The following is a 21,855-nucleotide window of genomic DNA, read 5'->3' on the forward strand; positions in this document are numbered from 1 at the left end:
AGCTACAGCTGGCACCTTAGAGACTAACAAATGCATCCGATGAAGCGAGCTGTAGCTCCCGAAAGCTTATGCTCTAATAAATGTGTTAGTCTCTAAGGTGCCACAAGTACTCCTTTTCTTTTTGCGAATACAGACTAACACGGCTGCTACTCTGAAATCTCCAGTTACAGTGACTGAAAATGAAGGGCAGCGACTTCTCTCCTCCCCTTCCTCCAGGGACGGGGCTGCACACGCTGCCTCCAAGATGGCTGGGGTGAGCCCGGCCCGGGGGGCGTTTGCGAGGCGCCCTGTCGGTTCCGCGTCAGGCGCCAGCAGCGCTGGGAACGCGCCGCGCGTGCCCGCAAACAAGCAGGCCCGGTGGGTCCGGACGGCTGCTCGCCCCTGATTGGCTGGCGAGGTGGCCAATCCAGGGGCCGGGAGCCGCAGGCCAATCGGCGGGCGCTGGTCGTTCCGCCCAATGAGAAGCCGAGGAGCGGCGGTTCGAAAGAGCGGCGGGCGCCGCGGCAGGAACGGTTACGAGGCCCGGGCCGCCTGCAGCGGGTAAGGTGGGGGACGGTGGCCAGCCAAGGCCGGGGGTGTCTCGGGCCCGGGCCTCGTGACGCAGCCGTTTCCCCGAGTGACCTGAATTCGGATTAGGCGCCTCTGTGTAGACTCGCGCTGGGGTGAAGCTGGTTCTGCCGGGTCAGGGGGTGCTCGGGGGCGGGACCTCGGGCCTGGCAGTGACCACGTCCCCCCAGCGGCCCCGCCCCTCGGCTTCCAGAGCCTGAGGCCCGAGGGGCCGGGGCTGCGCCGGCGGGGGCTGCGCCGCGAGCTCCAGGCGGCAGGGGCAGGCCCTGGGCGGGACACCCGGCTGCTGCAGCCAGCAGAGGGGATGGGAGGCGCCGCTTGGGCGTGTAGCGAGCCCCGTAGGGGACTTGCTGTCCCCACCGCTGTTTACAGCCGTGCTCGGTGTTGCGCGGGGTATGCTACATACCACTGCAGGTTTCAGAGGAGCAGCCGTGCTAGTCTGTATTCGCAAAAAGAAAAGGAGTACTTGTGGCACCTTAGAGACTAACACCTTTATTAGAGCATAAGCTTTCGTGAGCTACAGCTCACTTCATCGGATGCATTTGGTGGAAAAAACAGAGGAGAGATTTATATACACACACACAGAGAACATGAAACAATGGGTTTATCATACACACTGTGAGGAGAGTGATCACTTAAGATGAGCCATCACCAGCGGGGGGAGGGGGAAGGAGGAAAACCTTTTGTGGTGATAATCAAGGTGGGCCATTTCCAGAAGTTAACAAGAAGGTCTGAGGAGGGGGGGGGAATAACATGGGGAAATAGTTTTCTCTGTGTGTGTATATAAATCTCCCCACTGTATTTTCCACCGAATGCATCCGATGAAGTGAGATGTAGCTCACGAAAGCTTATGCTCAAATACATTTGTTAGTCTCTAAGGTGCCACAAGTACTCCTTTTCTTTTTGCAAATACTGACTAACAGGGCTGCTACTCTGAAACCTGTCATTAAGTTAAGTATCAGTGATCAAGGCCACAAAACTGTTGATCAGTGAGCCAGAAGACAATCCAGCTTTTCCATTATTTTACTAGCTTTGCAGGGCTAACAACGCAACAGACTTTAATCAGTTAAGTAAAGAGATATGATTCTGAATATGCAAGTAGAGCAGATCCGTTGAATAAGTAGGTGGCATTTTTACAGTATCTTTGCTGAGTAGAACTGTACTTCACAGGGAGTTGTCTCAAATTTATATGAAAATAATTATACTTCTACTTTTTTCTTTCTTGGGATATTATAAAGGAGACTTTTCAATACTTTGTTGTTAATCTTTTGTGTTATGAGGGTTAAAGAAAGTTAATTTTTTTTTTTCTTCACATTTTCCTTTGACTATATGTGACGTTTTTTGCGACTGGGAGAAGACATGGAGACAAGGAAATTAGATGGAAGTTTCTTTAAAAAAGCCCTGAATAAAGATGAAGTTGAAAATATTCTCAGTGAAATTAGTAATCTTAAAATGACTGAGAGAGAGAATGGCAAATACAATAAAAAAAATGAAGTCAAATGTGAAAGCCTTTGTTCAGCTCCTCAAAACATTCTGTGTCTTGGTCTGCAAACTGCAAGAACTCCTGCTCCAAGGATCCTACAACTGTTGCCATCTCAATCATCTGATTTCGTGGGAGAAGAATATTACTCTTCAAGAAAAATTCCCAAATTAGGAGAATGGAGTATAACAACTTTTAAAGACAATATTATTCCCACAGGGAGACAACTTCCTCGTACCCCATTCTACACAAATCAGCAAGGGAAATTGTTGCTAGGAGCTTTAAAGGACCATACAGTACTGAATGAGAGATATTCAACAGGTGTAGTTGGACCTAGTCATTCAGAATGTGATACACTTAAGTTACAGATTGCTGATGTGTTGGAGAAACTTTTGAGGGAGGAGACTTCTGTAAAGACTCGTGCCTCAAATGCATGGGTTTACCCTAGGAAAAAAGATTCCATTTGCCAGTGTACACAGCAGCCTGATGACGACCACAGCATCTCTGGCAATACAGCAAATGGCAAGGAGGTGGCACCATCTCTAGTTGAGGATGAGGTAGGTTGTCTTCTTTCAGTTACTTTAGAGCTGCTATTGTGTCTTGTGCAAATAATGGTCTTATAAAATTATTTATCTGCAGTTTTAACTCTGTCATAAACATGCAGCTTCGGGGGGTGGGGAGGAATGGGAATCCAGTAGTTCTGCAGACATGTGGGTATGTCTGTTGAAAACACTGTTAAACAGTTCCCTTTCCGGTGACCTATGAAGTTTGACAGTGTAACACTGAAACCCTACCAGTAATCTTAGTCTTTGCAAATCAACTCTTAATCAGTGCCAGAGGTTAGTTGTTTCCCTTTGTCTATAAATAAAAAGCTGGTGGGAGAAGGTCAGATCTACTAATTCTAAAATCTTGAAGCACATGGGGCCAGATTATCTAAAAATGCAGATAGGCACCTAGTGGGATTTTCAGAACCTTCTAAATGCATTAGTTGTCTAACTCCCACTAATTTGTTAAGCACTTTAACCTGCTTAAGAATTTTGAAAATCCCACATAAAATACCTTTGAAAATCTGGTCCATAGTGACTAGAAACAATCTATCAATTGATTAACTTCGTTTAGTAAATCAGTTTTAAATGCAAATGTGTAAGCAAGTAAGTTTAACATATATAAGGTTATATATAAGCTATTATATAACTAATAAAACAATTAAAAATGCTGTTTATTTGAATTTAACTGAATTTTAATTGAGTTCCAATTTCTAGTCCACAAGCAGCTTGACAGAAACCACTAGTGTAAAAAAAAAAAAAAATCTACAAAAGAAATGCATTATTCACCATTTTTAATGTTAAAAATTGTAAATTTATCTGAATAAATGAATGCTGTGCTATATAATTGCTTAAATAAAACATATATAGATATAGAGTATCTTCCTGGTTGGCAAGAAGTGCCAAATTTAGAAAGCGAGCTATATTTAGTTGCAAATCAATATCTTTTAATGGATACCATACAATGAGAATTAACTTTTTCTTCAAGAAAGCGACCAAAAAATACAAATGCACAACTAAATTAAAATTTGGTTATTTGAACCACTGTGGTTTAAATGGATCCAGCCTGGTTATCAAGGTCTTGAAAGACTGAGTCTGATGACTTCAATCTCTTGGTAGTGGTGACTGTTTTGTTTTAGTACTTGTACCATCCAGTCCCTGGTGGAAGTGCTTCTCCGCTGAGAGGTGAAACCACTATGCAGTACACATCTTCGGGATTTGTGAGATGGTTGAGAAGTTTTACTATTAATACTCAGTATTGTTGAATATCACTAAAATCCGTAGCACCCATACTTGAAAATAAGATTATTCTGATTGTTGTTCCCCCAACTCTAACATCTGGTATTTTCTAGAGCAGTTTATATTCTCTCAAACTCTTAGACTAAATGATCGGAGCTGTATACCATTTTAAAGGTGGGATTACATGATCTCAGATGGGATACACTGTGTTTACCGAGTTCAAGATTCTGAACACTAAAATCAGGTCAGACTTGAAGAGGGAAAGGCATAGTGGTATTTTGAATATTAAAATCATACTGTGGTATCTCACAAATTTAAAGGGACATTGGCAACTTGAAAACTGTGTCCAAAAATATTGTACTACTAGACTAATAAATGACACACTTAGAATTATTAATAATGAAAACTTAGCAACAGTGTTTTTGTACTTTTGACAGCACGTTGTATAGTTTCACTTTTTTTTTTGTAGTCATTTTTAATCCCTTATTGAAAATATACTTCAACATAAATATGGAAGAAAAACGCCTTTTTAAAAAGTAAAAATCAAAATTATGACTTAAAAAAAATCTCAGCATATATACTAGGTTTAGATTTTTTTTTTTTAATTAGTTACTTTTTGAAAGCAGGTTGATAGTATTCCTTTTATAAAAGCAAGACCTGGATCTTGACCAAGTTTAACTTTCAATTCCCTACTATTAAAGTGTGCTTATCAGAAAGTTTTGATCCAAAAGCAAGTTGGTTTCAATAGGAAACTGGCATATTTGAATTTAAAGTCCTGAATGTTTGTAGGGATTGAAATAGAGTTGTAAACATCCCACAGTCTGTTGTAACCAAGTATTACACTCTTAAGTTACAGGATTTACCCTTTTACGTTTAGTACAAACTATACGGTTTAACAGGCTACTAACTGTAAGGTGACTGCTAGAATTTGTCACTTGCTCTCGTAGACTTATAGCTAGGAGTAGGAAGAGACTTTTAAATAAAATACCTTAGATTGTGTTTGAAGTCCACACCACAATTCTTCAGGAGTTTGTTTCATGTTTAGATTCTGATCCTGCATTCAGCTTGTGCAGGCAGATCTTTGTGCCCATGCGGAGGTATAATTACTTAAATAGGGCTTTTTGTGGGCAAATCCTTAATCTGCACAGCGCCCTGTTGAAATCAGTAGGGTTTAAGTATCTGCCTTCATGAATCCAGTTGCAGGACTGGGGCCTATAGTTGTTGTTTAGAAAGTGTACGTTATTTTTACAAATCATAGAATCATAGAATATCAGGGTTGGAAGGGACCCCAGAAGGTCATCTAGTCCAAACCCCCTGCTCAAAGCAGGACCAAGTCCCAGTTAAATCATCCTAGCCAGGGCTTTGTCAAGCCTGACCTTAAAAACCTCTAAGGAAGGAGATTCTACCACCTCCCTAGGTAACGCATTCCAGTGTTTCACCACCCTCTTAGTGAAAAAGTTTTTCCTAATATCCAATCTAAACCTCCCCCATTGCAACTTGAGACCATTACTCCTCGTTCTGTCATCTGCTACCATTGAGAACAGTCTAGAGCCATCCTCTTTGAAACCCCCTTTCAGGTAGTTGAAAGCAGCTATCAAATCCCCCTCATTCTTCTCTTCTGCAGACTAAACAATCCCAGCTCCCTCAGCCTCTCCTCATAAGTCATGTGCTCTAGACCCCTAATCATTTTTGTTGCCCTTCGCTGTACTCTTTCCAATTTATCCACATCCTTCTTGTAGTGTGGGGCCCAAAACTGGACACAGTACTCCAGATGAGGCCTCACCAGTGTCGAATAGAGGGGAACGATCACGTCCCTCGATCTGCTCGCTATGCCCCTACTTATACATCCCAAAATGCCATTGGCCTTCTTGGCAACAAGGGCACACTGCTGACTCATATCCAGCTTCTCGTCCACTGTCACCCCTAGGTCCTTTTCCGCAGAACTGCTGCCGAGCCATTCGCATCCTAGTCTGTAGCGGTGCATTGGATTCTTCCATCCTAAGTGCAGGACCCTGCACTTATCCTTATTGACCTCATTAGATTTCTTTGGCCCAATCTTCCAATTGTCTAGGTCCTTCTGTATCCTATCCCTCCCCTCCAGAGTATCTACCACTCCTCCCAGTTTAGTATCATCTGCAAATTTGCTGAGAGTGCAATCCACACCATCCTCCAGATCATTTATGAAGATATTGAACAAACGGGCCCCAGGACCGACCCCTGGGGCACTCCACTTGACACCGGCTGCCAACTAGACATGGAGCATTGATCACTACCCGTTTGAGCCCGACAATCTAGCCAGCTTTCTACCCACCTTATAGTGCATTCATCCAGCCCATACTTCCTTAACTTGCTGACAAGAATGCTGTGGGAGGACCGTGTCAAAAGCTTTGCTAAAGTCAAGAAACAATACATCCACTGCTTTCCCTTCATCACAGAACCAGTAATCTCATCATAAAAGGCGATTAGATAGTCAGGCATGACCTCCCTTGGTGAATCCATGCTGACTGTTCCTGATCACTTTCCTCTCCTCTAAGTGCTTCAGGATTGATTCTTTGAGGACCTGCTCCATGATTTTTCCAGGGACTGAGGTGAGGCTGACCGGCCTGTAGTTCCCAGGATCCTCCTTCTTCCCTTTTTTAAAGATGGGCACTACATTAGCCTTTTTCCAGTCATCCAGGACTTCCCCCGTTCGCCCACGACTGTTTTCAAAGATAATGGCAAGGGCTCTGCAATCACAGCCGCCAATTCCCTCAGCACTCTCGGATGCAATTCGTCAGGCCCCATGGACTGTGCACGTCCAGCTTTTCTAAATAGTCCCTAACCACCTCTATCTCTACAGAGGCTGGCCAAAAATGCCTCTAAAAACTATTCCAAAGCCCATGGTAGCTTCCCAGATTGTTTTTAATAGGAGCTCTGTCTTTTTTTTAAAAAACAAAATTAAGAGAGAATAATTCACTAGGAAAAAGTGATGTTCCCAGGAATAACATACTACTAAGGGTGGGGCAAACTACGTTCCGCGGGCTGCATCTGGCCCACCAGCCATTTTAATCCAATGCTCGAGCTGCCGCTGGGGAGCAGGGTCTAGGCCTTGTCCTTCTCCGATGCTCCAGAAGGGAAGCAGGGTCGGGGGCTGCACCACACGGCTCCCGGAAGCAGGGGCTTTGCTCTGCTCGCTTCCCCTGCCCCAAGCACTGCCCCGTTGGCCGGGAACCGCAGCCAATGGGAGCTGCAGGGGCGGTGCTTGTGGACGGGGCAACATGCAGAGCCACTTGAGGTAAGCGCTGCCTGGAGTTTGCACCCTCCTACGCGCCAAACTCCTCATCCTCATCCCCACCCCAGAGCCTCCACCCCCAGCTGGAGCCCTGTCCCGCACCCTGAACCCATTACTGGCCCCACCGCAAACCTGTACCCCAACCCCAATTTTTTGAGCATTCATGGACTGCCATACAATTTCTATTCCCAGATGTGAAAATTTTGCCCATCCCATACTAAGGCATTTATAGCTATTATCTGCTTTCCACAGCCCATTTTGACTAATCTAAGGGCTTGTCTGCACATAAGCCGCTGCAGCTGCACTGCTGTAGCACTTCAGTGAAGATATACCTATGTCAGTGGGAGGGGTTCTCCCATTTGGCATAGGTAATCCACTCCCAGAGAGGCAGTAGCTAGGTTGACAGGAGAATTCTCCCATCAACCTAGTGCTGTCACTTCCGGGGTAAGGTTGGGTTTAACTGATCGCTTGGGGTATACCAACCTAATTTCTGAGTGTAGACCAGGCCTTAGGATGGAGCACCTCAGTGTGATAAAACACTGTATGTTGGATCCCTGTATATAAAACCTACTCCTGATTCTAACAATCTGTTAACAGCCATGCAAAGAAGCTTATATTCTTTATGTATTCTATGAATATTTTGTTTATGGTTTGAATAATAGTAAACGTTTCTGGGTGTGCCCCTTTACAGCAAGAATTACAAGAAGAGTTGAACCTCTGGAAGATTCTCCAGTACCAAGCTGTTTCACTACTACTTCAACAAATAGGAGAAGACTAAGTCAGATACCCGTTCAAGGCAAGTACTGGTTTATTGTATGTATAGTTATTTCTGTTTAGACACACTTGTCCATTAGTTTGCTAATGCCGTGTGTTCCTAAATTGTATCACAATTCTCGTGCAAATTTAGGATGGGTGTGAAGACCTCAGACTTCAGTAGTGCAATAACTTTCATTTAATTTTTAATAGTGCCTATTTTCATAGCTACAAGCTAACTTTAGACTGTTTTAAAACCCAGGTTACATATGCAACTCTGGGTGAATGAGACCACTAAAACTGCCTTTCTTGTTACTGTCATTAGGATACCTTGTTAGAACAAATATTAATACAAAACAACTAGAACAAACTCAAAACAACTAAGCTAAATCAATCAGTTGACCAAGCGCTGGACTAAGTAAATGACCTTCATTCTCCTTTGCCATTCAGAGGCCTTGTATCTGAATCTCTGTGGGAAAAGTACTAACTTGAAGTCCCCATTTTCTGATTTTAGCTTTGTTTTTTTATGTAATGGACCACGCTTCCACAGAAGAGATGCCTTTCCTTCATAGTAGCTGTGTCTCTAGTGCTTCTTCAATAATGGTAGGCACCAGCTATGCAGCGTCCCACCAAATCGAATGGGGATATGCGCAAACCCATGTATTTTCACATCTTTGTAACACTGTGTATAATAGAAGTTGGAGAATTGATAACAGGAATTCTATCTTCTCTTCTTTCCTCACCCCTTCTTGCCAGTTTCTTCACAATATATTTCTCTTGCTGTTCAGCCTTGTTTAAAATGATTTACAGGTCTTCCAACACTTCCCAAGGAGACAAATCTGCAGCTTTAATAGATTTTTTTTTTTTATTAGACTGCAAACAGGAAAATGCTTCTATCTACCTATCCTTCATTCCATTTATCATGCTAGAGCACATTAACTGTTAAACTTGAAGTTCTGCTTTCTCTCACTCTCAAAAAGTTTGACAGACTGAAAATATTTCTGATTTTGTGGCTTATTGGCCTAAAGCTCTTAATGATGTTCTTTTCAGCTTCTAACAAGAGGTGTCTGAGACAGGCAACACGTTTTTTATTGTGATTTTAAGATGGATTAGCAGGATATCTTCTTTTTTAAAATTCCCTTTGCTCTGTTTTTCTGAGTGCCATCCTCTATTGCACCTAATAAGTGATTGGGAAGGAAGTCTTTGCTTTGAAATATTGTATTATGGACTATAAAGCAGACAGCTCCCTTCCTGTTTTTACCATGCTAATAAGTGACTTTTTGCTCACCTAATAATTGTCAGAGCACTTTAAGAGCTAAATCTTATTCCTATTGAAGTTGATGCTACTAACTCCCCTTCAAGACAGTGGTACCGGATCTGACCTAAGATTTGGGGCATATGCAGATACTTGGCAGTAGTGAGCCTCGATGTTAGCTTCTGGTTCCTTGAGAACTGTTTTTCTGTATGTGACTAGGGTTGAGTGAGATGAATATATCCATGATGATTAACAGAATAAAAGGCTACCAATGCACTAAAGAAGATATGGAATTTCTTCGACACATGAAAAACCAAGAACAAGCACAGAAGTTGAAGGTAAGATTGGCTGTATTTTAGCCTCCATCTTAAAATGTAAGGATCACAAGGATCTGTTTAGTTGTCATTTTTTTTTTCTAAATAAACTAGGGAGAGGCCACATGGAACTATTGGTCACTTTGTAATAGTGCATGTTTTTTTAATCAGAAACCAGATTCTAAACCTCTGGTATCACTTTGTTGCCACAAAGTTGTGTTCTTCTTTGAGTGATTGCACATATGCATTCCACTCTTGGGGTGTTCCCCTGCACAGTCGCTGGGAATTTTTCCCTTAGGGTAGCTCAAGTGCCCTCCGCTGCCCTTGTGAGCTGACAGGTAGCTCACAAGACCATGTGTCCTGGTACTAATTTTACTCCTGGGGGAATTCTGCACCACTGTGCAATGCAGAATTTGTGCAAAATTTCAGGTTTTCCCTGCAGAATAGGGGCTGCTGGCCGTCCTGGCGAGGATGGATCCTCTGCATGCTCTGGCTGACCCGTTTGATTTTTGTGGGCCTGGGAGACCTGGCTCTGGCAAAGGGTGAGGAAGGCCAGGGCCACACCCCGTCCCCCGTGGGACAGAGTGCACAGAGCAGAACCTGTGCCTGGGCCCTGTGAGGGAGGGGGAGTATATGTCTGAGCTGGGGGCCCCACACAACCCTCTCCAGCATCCCCCAACTGGAATTGGGTTGTCGGAGGGATTTCATTAAGTCTCTGCTCCGGGGGGGAATCATTTTTGTTGTCTGCATTGTTGACATACTTGCTGACAGGCATTTGAAACAAATTACCAAAATAATTGAAACTGGTGTGATTATATTGTTACTTTGACAAATAAAATTTGCAGAATTTTAAAATATTGTGCACAGAATTTTTAAGTTTTTGGCACATAATTCCCCTAGGAATATGATCTGCACCCTTGTTAGTAGTCTCGGAAAAGAGGCCAGAGATTAAATGGGCACCCTTTTATACCTCATGCTGATCCTTGTGTCAGAACTGAAGCAAATTAGCAGGGCAATTGGGGAAGCTTGTACTGCTGGTGCTCCATCTGTAATGGAGGTCTCCAGGGCAGTCAGTCTGGTGAGAGAATAAGTTTGGGAAAGAGCGAAAGCAACTAACTGGTTATAAACTGTTTGATCAATGTCTGCAGGGTTGAGGTTATGGTAAGAGTATGAACCTACTGGCTTAGTATGGTCTTAGTAGGGACAGTGTTTTCTGGAAATTTGCTGCTGTTGCTGCGTTTTTCCTAAATGACTCTTCATTTCTAGAATCGCTGATCAGAGGGTGCTAGGGCACGCAGGGTCACCACTCCACCCCCTTCCAGATTTCTGCCTGGAGACACCTGGCTCATCCCCAAGGCACAAGGAAGAGCCTGGGGTAGTTCTGACACATGGGTGGGGCATGCACGGTCATGTGCCTACCCCCCAATTTCTGCTTAGAGACACTTAACTCATCCTCAGGGCAGAGGCTGGGGGCTGGCTGCTATTGAGCCTTGCTTCAAACTTCTCCTCTCCTCACACAGTCCTGGGCTTGGCAAAACCACTGCAGAGCTTCTTGACAGCAGGGCACCTGGCTCTCTTGCCATGCTGCAGAGCAGATGGTGCTCACACCTGCTCTTGGGAGCATCCACAGCAGCTCTCCCCAGCACATACCCCTCCTCCCAGCACACAGCTGGCTCTAGGTTTTCAGTGCCCAGCATCTGTCCACCACCTCTCCTGCACAGCTGACTCCTGCTCCCTTCCCTCAGCACACAGTTCTCCTGGCTCCAGCCCTCAGTACCCAGTGTCTGTCTCCCACCTCCTCTGCATCCAGCTGGCCTGGCTCTAGTGTTCAGTGCTCAGCATCTGTCCCTCACTTCCCCTGCACAGCTGGCTGTAGCCCTCAGTATTACAATACAAAACACACTTTTTTTTGTATGAATATAATGCATAACAAAAATTTCCAGCTTTGAAAATCTGAAATTACTTTGTTTTAATTGCTGGAGAACCCTGGTCCTGGTCATAACTCTGCAAACAGTTAGTTAGCTTTTTACACACACTCACACAGACTAGTCACTGTAACATTTTGGTTTAAATAATGAAAATAATATGGAGTACCTTGCCAACTAATTTCCTATTGAAATCACTTGGGAACCTAATGGCCTGAAAAGCTGCAAGGCTGGAATAGATTTGGAAGGGTCCTATAGTGTTTGTACAGTAACACAAAAATAAAGCTTATAATTTACATGTCTTAATAAAAATAGATATTGGTCATCCATAGGTGAGCTATGTTGATGAAGAATAGCTCTATAAATGTGTATAACAAGATAAGCAAAGTCATGTGCAATACTGACTGGTGAGGAATCAGCTCCAATAGTTTATCTGATTTTAATTTCACATGGTGGGGTTTTTTTTTGTTTTAATGAATCGCATGTTCCTAGCAAAAGAAGTTGCTCTATTTTTGCATGCACCACATTTTTTAAAAAATAATTTTTCATGAGCTGGAAATACTTTGTATTTTTATATAGTACTTAAAGAACCTGTGTGTGAGATACTAAGATGAAAACTTATTTTACAGGCAAAATATTTACATCTACAAAAGGAACTAACCAACATGATTCAGACAAAGGAGCTGCTGCTAGCACAGCGAGAGAAAGTGCAAGAAGAGATTGTACAAATGGTAACTGGCCCACAACGTATAAACTACAATGCAAGATTAAGGCTGCCAATTTTTTTGTTTCCTTTCTTCACTTCAAGTAATGGTTTTTATATAGACTAGATAGGCCTTGTGGTTTAATGTTCTGTATTCCCAGAATATCTTCCTATGTGCGCAGGAAGTGGGAGTTTCTTGTGGTACTAAACAGCAACCTACAGAAAACGAGCAACCGTACTGACAGTTCTCTTGAGAGTGTTATGATTCAGGGACCCTAAAAGGAGTTGTGGCTGCGAGTGCGGGTGGCTTAAAGGATATAAAGAATTCTTGCGTAGGTGTGTTGTGATCTTTGTATTTCATAAGTTATGCAGCATCATGCTGGATCAGAATTGAGATATGGGAAGTCTTCTAGAAATATCCAGATGATGCAGGAAGTAATGTTACTGATTCAGAAGTGGCACTCTTCTTCTGAATTGGTTGCTATTGAACCAATGACAAAGCATGTTACTAGAGACCTTTATGCTACTGGAGATGCTGCTTTTCAGATGAGACATTATAACAAAGACCTGACCGTTTGTGGTCATTAAAAATCTTCAAACTCTCTTTACATCAGTAGGAGTCTTAGCTTAGTGTCCTGACCAAGTTCTAATTTTAGTAACATTCCCTAAAGTTCCCCTAAACAGTTAAGAAGTGCTGCTGTTAAACTGGTGCAAAATTTCACTCCAGAGGTGGGCAAGGAGATATACAGCCTTCACCTACTTCACAAAAGTGGTATGAGGCTTTAGCTAATTAACATCTATAAAGCATTTTGTGTAGTAAAAAAAAAAAAAAAAAATCCTGCTAATTATTTGTTCTTAATGTATCTTTGTAAATCAGGTAAGATTGTGTAGAGTAACACAAAACATCTGTCTGAGTTTACCTAAGCGGTTATGAAACAAGCCTACATAATGGCTTGGATTAGACCTATTAGTACGAGTTTTCATGGAATGTTTTACTCTACTCGTATTTTTAAACAAGAATGTATATCTGTATTCTAACATGAAACCTGTTGACTTGTGCAATAACTTTTTTTTTTTTTTTTTTTTTTTTTTTGCTGTTAATGAAACACTGACTTTCTGCCTTCACTTCAGAAAACATCTTATGATAGAACAGTCCAACTTGCAAGAGCTGTCCTGGGAAAGAAAATGGATCCTGCTGCTGTCGAAGCATTACCATCAAAAGCTGTGCTTGGGCAGCTGAATCCTGTGAAACTGCAGCATGTTCAACAGCAAGAGAGGGCTGAACTTCAGGCACTTACAAAAGAGCTGAAGACGTTAAAACATTCCATTGCCCAACTGCCTCAGAAACAGGGAATAAGGTAATTCTCTAAACCTGTTAGTTTCCTTGGGGGGGGGGGGGGAATCTTTTTAACTGCAACTTTGTGCTGTATAAACACAACATGACTAGAATAGGACAGTGGCATAATGGTAGGCTGAAACTTAAGCTACAGCTCCCCCTCCCCCCATTTGAGGACTGGGAAGCTTAGCATAAGAACAGCCATAGTAGGTCAGACCAAAGGTCCATCTAGCCCAGTATCCTGTCTTCCAACAGTGGCCAATGCCAGGTGCCCCAGAGGGAATGAACAGAAGAGGTAATCCTCAAGGGATCCATCCCCTGTTGCCCATTCCCAGCTTCTGGCAAACAGAGGCTAGGGACACCATCCTGGCTAATAGCCATTGATGGACTTCTCCTCCATGAATATATCTAGTTCTTTTTTGATCCCTATTAGTCGTGGCCTTCACAAAATCCTCTGTTAGGGAGTTCCACAGACTGACTGACTGCATTGTGTGAAGAAATAGTTCCTTTTGCATAATCTCCATATTGAATTGATGTCTGAATGCTGCATTCCAGTTAAGTCTGAACAGTCTTAACATCTTGTCCATTCAGCTGGGGGGAGGAGTTTAACAGCTGTTAGTGTATGCTTTATATTGGAAGATAGGAAATGTCACAAGGCTGTATTTGTTTGGTTTTTTAAAATGGTGTTTCTTTTTTGTCACAGATACAAAACATTAGGGGCCAAATTGTAGGTGCAAGCAAGTTGCTGCATACAACTCCCATTGATTTCACTGTGCCTGTCTCAGAAGAGGTTGCACAGTTGTTGAGCTCTTGGAATGCCTAATTTCACATAACTGCATGCTCAGTTAATGCAATTCAAGCAGTGCTCCCAAGGCTCACTTAGACTTTTGTCAGTAACTCAGTGTTTGGACAGATCTGAGTTCCATGCCCAGTGCTAATTGGAATTACACCTGCTATTTAAAAGTGAACATGATCCTTATGCATAACTCCCATTGACAGTGGTGGCGGCAAGCGTATTGAGGGGCAAGCATGCAGGGTCTGGTTGAGCATATTGACTCCACTAAATGGCCTTTGAACCTTATCTAAGAAGCAGATTGCCTGTTCTTATAGCTGCTAATTAAGATGCATTGATTTTGTTGTGGCTTAAAACCACTGATATTTTTGGATCAATGGAAAAAAAACTAATTCACTTCTCTAAAGGGTTTAGCGTAAGCTCATGTTCATTTAAGGATTTGTATTGTACTAAATCATTCCCTTTTCATCCTTGTTGTCCTACCTGTCAACACCAATTTATTTAGAAGGCTGTAATTCCATAAAGAGGTTCCAATAATCAGAAATCGGGAGCATAGTAGGGAAATGTTAATGTGTTTGTCTTCCAGGCTGGAAAGAGAGTCTTGTAAACAACGGATACAGGAAGCGGAACATAGAGTACAGCAAGCACAAGTAAGTTCTGTTATCTTACTGCCTATAAGCCATCTTGGACAACCACTCCTCCAAGTCGCTTGTCTTTCTAAAGAAATAGAATCTGGGATACAAGTCCAGTGTATGGAATGGTTTTGGGTGTTAGATGATGAGGGGGCAGTGGGTTTATGAAGAAAAGACGAGGCTTGGTCCATAGAAAGTGGGTTACTGTATTTTGCAGTGGCATGATAGAAGATGCAAGGATTGAACACCTGTTTCTCCACTCACTATTCCAAAGCTTGCAGGTTAAGACTACTGCCCTTCGTAAGGGATATGGTAAAACTGCTTACTACAGGTAGAGGCTGTGCAAGTCCTTTACACAGCTTTCAAGAATTTTCTAGTTAAAAAATAAATGTGATCATATTTGGGTAGCTCAGACCAAGCTGCAGCACCTACAGTTGCTAGTTTGTGGGGAAGCCTTAACGTAGAAGAAAACTTTGAGGCTGGCAAAGTTATGGATTGGTAGCATTTTTTCTTCTGTGTGAAAAACTTTTTCACTTGTCTCTAGAGAGGAGTAATATAGTGGTTCAGATCATTTGTGGCCTGTGACTACACCGTAAGCACTTTGTGATTTCATACTATTTGCTTTTCAGTGACTGCAGAAGGTACCAAGAAAACTGTGTACAGCATGGCTTTTCCATCCCTCTACAGGCAGTGGGGTGTGGATATTTGAAATTCCAATAGCTGAGATGCTCTTTCAAAACTCCTTTTGTATTTAATCTGTAGAAATGCTGGTACATTTCTGTCCCACAAGCTGCTGTACTCTGTCAATGGGATTATCCACCTACAGTGTACTTGAAAACTTGCATTTTTCTATTTTTATTTTCTGCCAGGAAGATGTGGAGAATCTGAAACGCAAAATTGAAGCAGCACAGTCAAAACTAGCAGAAGCTCAGGTCAGTCAGGCATAAGGGTGCAATGTTTTGGTGAAGGCGGGGTTGTGAAGTAGTAAAGAACATGCATACCATGCTATAACCACTGGAAATCAAAGTATGTTCTAATGGGTCAATGGCCTATACTGCAAGGTGAATGCTACGCAAATACATTTTTTAGGGTGAACTCCATGTGCTCAGATAGCAGTGTGGCAGATGCAGAAATAGTAACTATAGTCTGAGTTTTTTTTTCTATTATTTTGCTGCACATGTCACCTGGCAGGCTACTCCCTTTGGACGTTTTCAGTGATCTTAGACCAGATGTATATCGATCAGCCTTTGCTTGACTATGTAGCATGAGGTAAGGTTACCTTTAGCAGTTGCAGTACTAGCTAATATCCCCACTATAAGAGAATGCATACAATAGTGATGTAATTACAAAGTAATTAACTTCAAGCATGATTGCTTTGGAGTGGCTGAAGACTCACCCTCCTTAAGGGATTGAGACTAGGCTGAAGTGCCCATAGAACTACATAGACTGGTCCAGGCTGCTAATATTAGTAATCCTGATCACAAAGAAAACCCTCCGATTAACTGTTACTAGTGCTTAAGTACGAGTCATATCTGCTCCCCCCTAGAAGGCTCTGAAATACCAAATGAGGCATTTAACTCACTGAAGAGGACAAATACGAATATAGACTCTGTACCTGCTATATATCTAATATGTATGTATTCTCCTTTTAGGAATACCTGTGTAATACAAGAGTTGAAATAGAGAAGTGGCACATGTTGAAAGAGAAGACAACTGTTTCTCAGCCACTGGAGAATGCCCAAGATTATCTTAAGAGAAGACTTAACAGAATCTTGCGAAGAACAGATATCTTTTTAGAAAGGGAAAAAATAATTGAAAGACTTAGTCTTTCGCAATGAGTACGCCCCTATGCATGCAGATCACTCAATGCTGGGCACCTGAGTTTTCCAAATTGTATTACCTAATACTTAAGATGCAGCCAGAATCATAAGGCTAAAATTTATGTATGTGAAAGTCGATTTTTAAATTACAGGTTTATTCTTTTCAAGTATGGAAACTCTAAGCTACTCGAACTGCTGGATCTGAAACAATCAATCATAGTGATCTAGGAGGAGTCGTCAAATCCATTAGGAATTTTGTACACTGGAAGGCATCACTTAAGGTCAGTGTTTATATAAATAGTTATTTATTAGTGCTTTCTTAGGCTAGGAATTAATTTTAGATAGCAACTATAATAATCCCGGTGTCACTTCCTAACCATATACAATGGTGGAAAAAGCCTTTCCCCTAAATTGTTTTAAAGCAGGTGCTAATAACTTATTGATGACCCAGAGCAGGATTTCTAAATGAAGTTAGTTTTTACAAAATACACTTTCTATTAGAGAAAAGTGAGTTTGTCTTAATGTCCCCTGGCATCGGCCCTCTCTCGTTAAATGTATTATGGAAGAACTAGATTCACCAAAAAATTAATACTTGTAGTCACAATAGCATCCTTGACTCCTACAAAGAATGGAGGAAAGAGTAACTTAGAGGTGTAGGCCAGAAATAGTGTAATGACTCCCGAAGGAGCTAAAAATGAATCCGCCCTACAAGACATTCTAGTTTTAAATCTAGACTGCTATAGGATGTGTATCCTTAAGAGTTCTACACAATCATTCCTGAACATGATACATATGTACAATTTATTCAAAATACATAAAAATCTCACTATTTATACAATCTAAAGTCTAGCAATATATACAAATACAGAGTAACTACAGTACAGGCTGAGGTAAAGTACATTCTGGGAGAATAGAACAGCCATTTTCATACCAAACAAATTACAATGATTTTTTGTATCCATTATTGCTATAGAATAAAGAACCCCTCTGATTTTACTGTACATGGGACGATGCCTAACTGTATGTTTAATTTGAGCAGATGTACATTAGCAAAATTTTATCTTGTAACAGACATTTCATGCAAGATGCATAGAGTAAAAAATGTTTACACTGGGCTTTGGTAAACCTGGAAAGAAAATATTGGCTTTTTTCAAGAAGTCCCAATTTTTAGAACAGTCACAACAACTTAAAAGATGAAGTCATTACTGATTTCATTAAACAAACTCTTACTGCACTGGAGGGATTTTGCTTCTACATGTTTTTCTACTGAAATTCTGATCTGCCTTAAAAACAAGTGAATTAATTCAAAGCCACTCATTTATGTGCTATGGCTGGGGTACAGATAGATGTTAGACCCTGCTTTCATACTGCAGCTGGTTAAAGCAAATCTTTAATTTGAGAGTGGTGCAGGTTATTGTGAAATAAGCCTTTTCTTTAAAAAGTCACAATTTCTTTTGGCTTAAGCTTTGATCTCAGTTTTGACAATTTATTTCAAAGCATTGATGTGCATACAGTGCCCTGGGGTAGCACAATTTTTTTTATCCAGAAGAGTAAGTTTGTCAAAGAGCTAGAGTCTTCAAACTTCTAGTTTTCTTTAAACAAATAAATACATTTAGGAAAATACCACAGATAGAACAATCACCAGCTGTGGGAATTTTAAACAGCCTAGTAAGTGAAACTTTTATCAGAAGGCTGAGACTTAAAATATTCACATTTAGAGGCCAATCCTACAAAACTTTATTCTCAACTAGTCACATGAGTAAGAGTTTGCAGGATCAGGCCTTAAAACACAGTGTACGTAATCACAAATGTGATTAGTCCTTAGTACCAGGAGAAAAATAAGTTATGTATCACATTTTTGTAAAAACTAAATATCAAGGTAGAGTAAATCTTTCTAATTGGCAGCAAGAATGTGATAGGCATAGTCACCTTTACCAGATTATATTTAGTTGTTGTACAGCCAATTATACAGGTCTTGACACATGATTCAGATGAGCCTTGTTTTTTGTCCAATAGAAAAGTCCGTAAAACTGGGCATGCAAGGATATCACATTTATAAATCCTCTCAACAGTGCCATTATACTATTAAAGTTTTTCACTTTTAATCAAAACAAGCTGTGCTTTGTTTCCATAAGATAAATGTCTTGGTAGTGGTGTATTTTTTTTTTAAAACAGCATCCAGAGAAGTTTTAATTTTCATTTGGCAAGATTAACTAGGCTATGGCGCTTTGTCTCAAATACATGCGAGTAGACTAATCTCTTTCAGAAGACCATTTCTCAATATGAAATTCAGCACAGCTTTAATTCTAAAATAAAAATACTGCAGGTAAAGTTGAAACAATCAAGTATATGATGAATCCAATGGGTTGAACTGTTGCACACTTTAAAACAAATCTTAATTTGATTATTAAGACTTTGTTCATCTCTAGAATGAAGGGTGAAAGTCACATTTACAAGTCTAGAGGACAAAATGCACCTGCAATACCCTAAAGTGTAGTGTTTTTGTAAATAAAGCTCAAAAACCTGTCCCTTAAAAGCTCTCAGCAGTACTTGCCTACTGATTTAAACCAGTATGAGGTGTGTTTTTTTTTAAAGTCACTCTTCTAGACCTGCAATTTCCTCAAAGAACGACCAAGTTGCCAGCCACATTGCAGAGGCAATTGGGAACCTCAGGATTCAAATTAGGGTAATTCAGTAGTCTCACTTACTAGGGATAAACTCCCAAGTAACAATTGTTAAGGACACTGATCACACTAGTCTCTGTTTAGAAAAGAGTCTGACCATACAGAGAAATTTATCCCTAGAAAAGATCAGGGGTGAGGTTCTGGGACTGGACTAGGTGATCTTGATGGTCCCTTCTGACCTTAAAGTCCATGAGACGATGTGGCAAAGGTAACAGGTGTTGGGGTTTGGTTTTTTTTTAAAGGAAGCTAAGAACAATAGAAAAATTGTTTCCTCCAAAGTAGCTCATCTTAGATATTTCCAGCAACTCCGGATCCCACAAACTAAAGGTGAAACACTTGTACTCATTCAGGCTCGATCCTGCTTCCAATGAAGCCACTGGGAGTTTTGTCCTAGAGTTCGGTTACAGCAGGAGCAGTTCCAGAAACATTGAGAGTTTTTGAATTTCTCTTAGGGGAAGAAGAAAAGGAGTACTTGTGGCACCTTAGAGACTAACAAATTTATTAGAGCGTAAGCTTTCGTGAGCTACAGCTCACTTCATCAGATGCATTCTGTAGCTCATGAAAGCTTATGGTCTAATAAATTTGTTAGGCTCTAAGGTGCCACAAGTACTTCTTTTCTTTTTGCGAATACAGACTAACACGACTGCTACTCTGAAACCTGTCTTAGGGGAAGCTAGATGTTGGGTTCAAGCTCTCAGTTGCATCTCTGAATTTCAGAAACAGTACCTTCTAAATTATTGGCTCTCAGGCTATAGAAACTTATCATTCGTCTCCATGCAGCATGACAATATTTCCACTCTATCAATCACTGAAGTTCATCTTAGGGAGCGCCTCTATCTGATGTACAGTAGTAAACTGGGAGTCCATGAGCAACAAGTAAATCATATGTATATACCCTCAAAGAAATGGCAGGATTGTTAGTTTCCTGGACCTCCGATATCACATCACATTTTTGTGCAACTACAATACAAAAAAAATTCAGTGGGATTCAAAACTGATAAGTCACCTTCAAATAATTTTAAGAACTCACATTTGCTACCCCCTAGCTCATTTGTGACTTACCTCAGTTCTCAACTTCCTGTGAAATGTGGCATGCTCTGTGGTACCTGATACACCAATTCAACTGAGGAACCCAGTCCAGGCATTCCCTTTGGTGTATCATACAGTGCATGTGCAGATGATGAGCTATCTGTCCTAGCTAAGAGTTTATTGCAAGTTCCCACTGTGGGAGGGGCTTGGTTCCCTGTAGCCTTGAAAGTAGAAATAGAAGAGACACCAAGAGGTGCGGTGGAATGACCCGACATGTCCATGATTATTGGGGTTGCATATTCTGGTCCAGTGACAGGTAATGGTTCAGCGTAAGCATGATAAACTTCTTGTACAGGTGAGTTGTAAGGATCCACATCAGCATAGCTTGCTTCTTTTCCTTCTTCTGGTTTAAAGGTTGATCTCTGATGAAGTGTGCCAACGATTCCCCCTACCAGTGGTTGAGCATACTCTGTGCAATGTCCCAAAAAAGAAATTTTTTTACTCTAATATGGTGGCATTGTGTTAAAAAGAGAAGCCCTTATTAGGGACATTGGAATTACCACACAGCATCAAGCGAGTGGTCCATCTAGTCCAGTATCTTTTCTCTGCCAGTGCCAGATATTTCAGAGGAAGGTGCAAGAAACCCAGCAGTAGACAATTATTGTCTGAGTCGATACCACCACCTATAGTTAAGCTTGACAGACACTAAATATAAGACCCCAATTTTACTTGCTTTATAACTGCCAAACTTCAATTGCTTGGGCTGAAAATTTACCACGCTGGCTGTCTGCCCAGCAGATCTAAGTTTCAGTGAAAACTGTTTAGCTATTTCCAATACCCAGATTTCGAGGAGGTGGTTTTGCTCTATCGTGAAAAATCAGAGTTTATACATGCTCAGTAGAGTCATGTTAGTTTGACAGGTCACTTGAGGTGCAGACAAGGAGTCTTGGGGTGAGAGAGAGTGGCATGAGAAGCCCTGGGACTGGCTGTGGGGGAAGACATAGGCAGAAGGGTCTGTGCATACTAGAGCACACTCTACAGAACCTGGAATTAAACCCAGGATTCCCAAATCTCTACATTCCTCTGATGTCAGCAAATAGCTGTGAAACCCACCTCACTCATTCTCCTCTAGGGCTGGTCCACAAAGAGGAGGGAACCTACTACTGCTGTTAGCTCAAGTAGCAGAGGTCTGTGCTGTGGAGGTAGGGGTTCCAACCCTGCTGTTAAAGGGGTTAATAGGATTCCAGAAGATGGAATTTGTTTTTTCAGTTTGCCTATTGTAACAAAGTTCCTCCTCTGCCTTGGTGGGTCCTGTGCTTTCTGGCGGATTTGCTCGCTTCAGAGGTTCATGGCAGCCCTCAGTTTGGCCGCTTCTACTAGAGGCTCAAACCTGCTGTTCACTCAGCTGCCCTCATCACTGGCCAGCATGGGGAAAAAGAACAGTTTCCACAATCTCTGTTGTCCCACCTAGTAGGCTAGGAACAGGCCAGATCCCTTTCCAAATTAGAC

General features: G+C 41.6%; 2 protein-coding genes across 7 annotated transcripts in view; one reads left to right on the plus strand and one right to left on the minus strand.

Moving 5' to 3' along the window:
• Window positions 1-400: 400 nt before the first annotated feature.
• On the plus strand, window positions 401-18,015 carry LOC119843514 (switch-associated protein 70-like). 4 transcript variants are annotated; one of them, XR_006280141.1, is made up of 12 exons: window positions 402-540; window positions 1,925-2,604; window positions 7,794-7,898; window positions 9,330-9,448; window positions 11,979-12,080; window positions 13,184-13,410; window positions 14,768-14,831; window positions 15,683-15,745; window positions 16,466-16,659; window positions 16,712-17,058; window positions 17,090-17,790; window positions 17,833-18,015. XR_006280141.1 is itself a non-coding variant. In XM_038373097.2 (9 exons), exons 4-9 carry the CDS (start codon window positions 9,341-9,343, stop codon window positions 16,649-16,651), a joined length of 750 nt encoding a protein of 249 aa, XP_038229025.1. In that variant the 5' UTR covers window positions 402-540; window positions 1,925-2,604; window positions 7,794-7,898; window positions 9,330-9,340; the 3' UTR covers window positions 16,652-18,015. The 4 variants fall into 4 exon arrangements, 2 of the variants coding, with proteins under 2 accessions (XP_043367400.1, XP_038229025.1); XR_006280140.1 differs by having other exon boundaries at window positions 16,466-17,790; XM_038373097.2 differs by having other exon boundaries at window positions 16,466-18,015.
• DCBLD2 (discoidin, CUB and LCCL domain containing 2) overlaps window positions 3,173-21,855 on the minus strand; it is an 80,414-nt gene continuing 61,731 nt past the window's right edge. Inside the window, exons 15-17 of one of the 3 annotated variants that reach the window (XM_043511442.1) lie at window positions 20,380-20,815; window positions 19,048-19,058; window positions 18,845-19,015 (exon numbers count right to left, since the gene is read on the minus strand). In XM_043511442.1, coding sequence (XP_043367377.1) covers window positions 20,388-20,815 — 428 coding nt within the window. In that variant the 3' untranslated portion in view covers window positions 18,845-19,015; window positions 19,048-19,058; window positions 20,380-20,387. Of the gene's footprint in view, window positions 3,802-18,844; window positions 19,016-19,047; window positions 19,059-20,343; window positions 20,816-21,855 lie in introns of those variants that run through there. The other 2 variants (XM_038396486.2, XM_043511457.1) reach the window with 2 other exon arrangements.

Source organism: Dermochelys coriacea, chromosome 1, assembly GCF_009764565.3.
Source record: "Dermochelys coriacea isolate rDerCor1 chromosome 1, rDerCor1.pri.v4, whole genome shotgun sequence".
Lineage (NCBI taxonomy): Eukaryota > Metazoa > Chordata > Testudines > Dermochelyidae > Dermochelys > Dermochelys coriacea.

Bases quoted from the DNA above. Each gene is read 5' to 3' on its own strand.
- LOC119843514 (XM_043511465.1), top strand. From the start codon at position 1,927: ATGGAGACAAGGAAATTAGATGGAAGTTTCTTTAAAAAAGCCCTGAAT. The intron at 2,605-7,793 runs GTAGGTTGTCTT...GCCCCTTTACAG, and splicing joins CATCTCTAGTTGAGGATGAG to CAAGAATTACAAGAAGAGTT.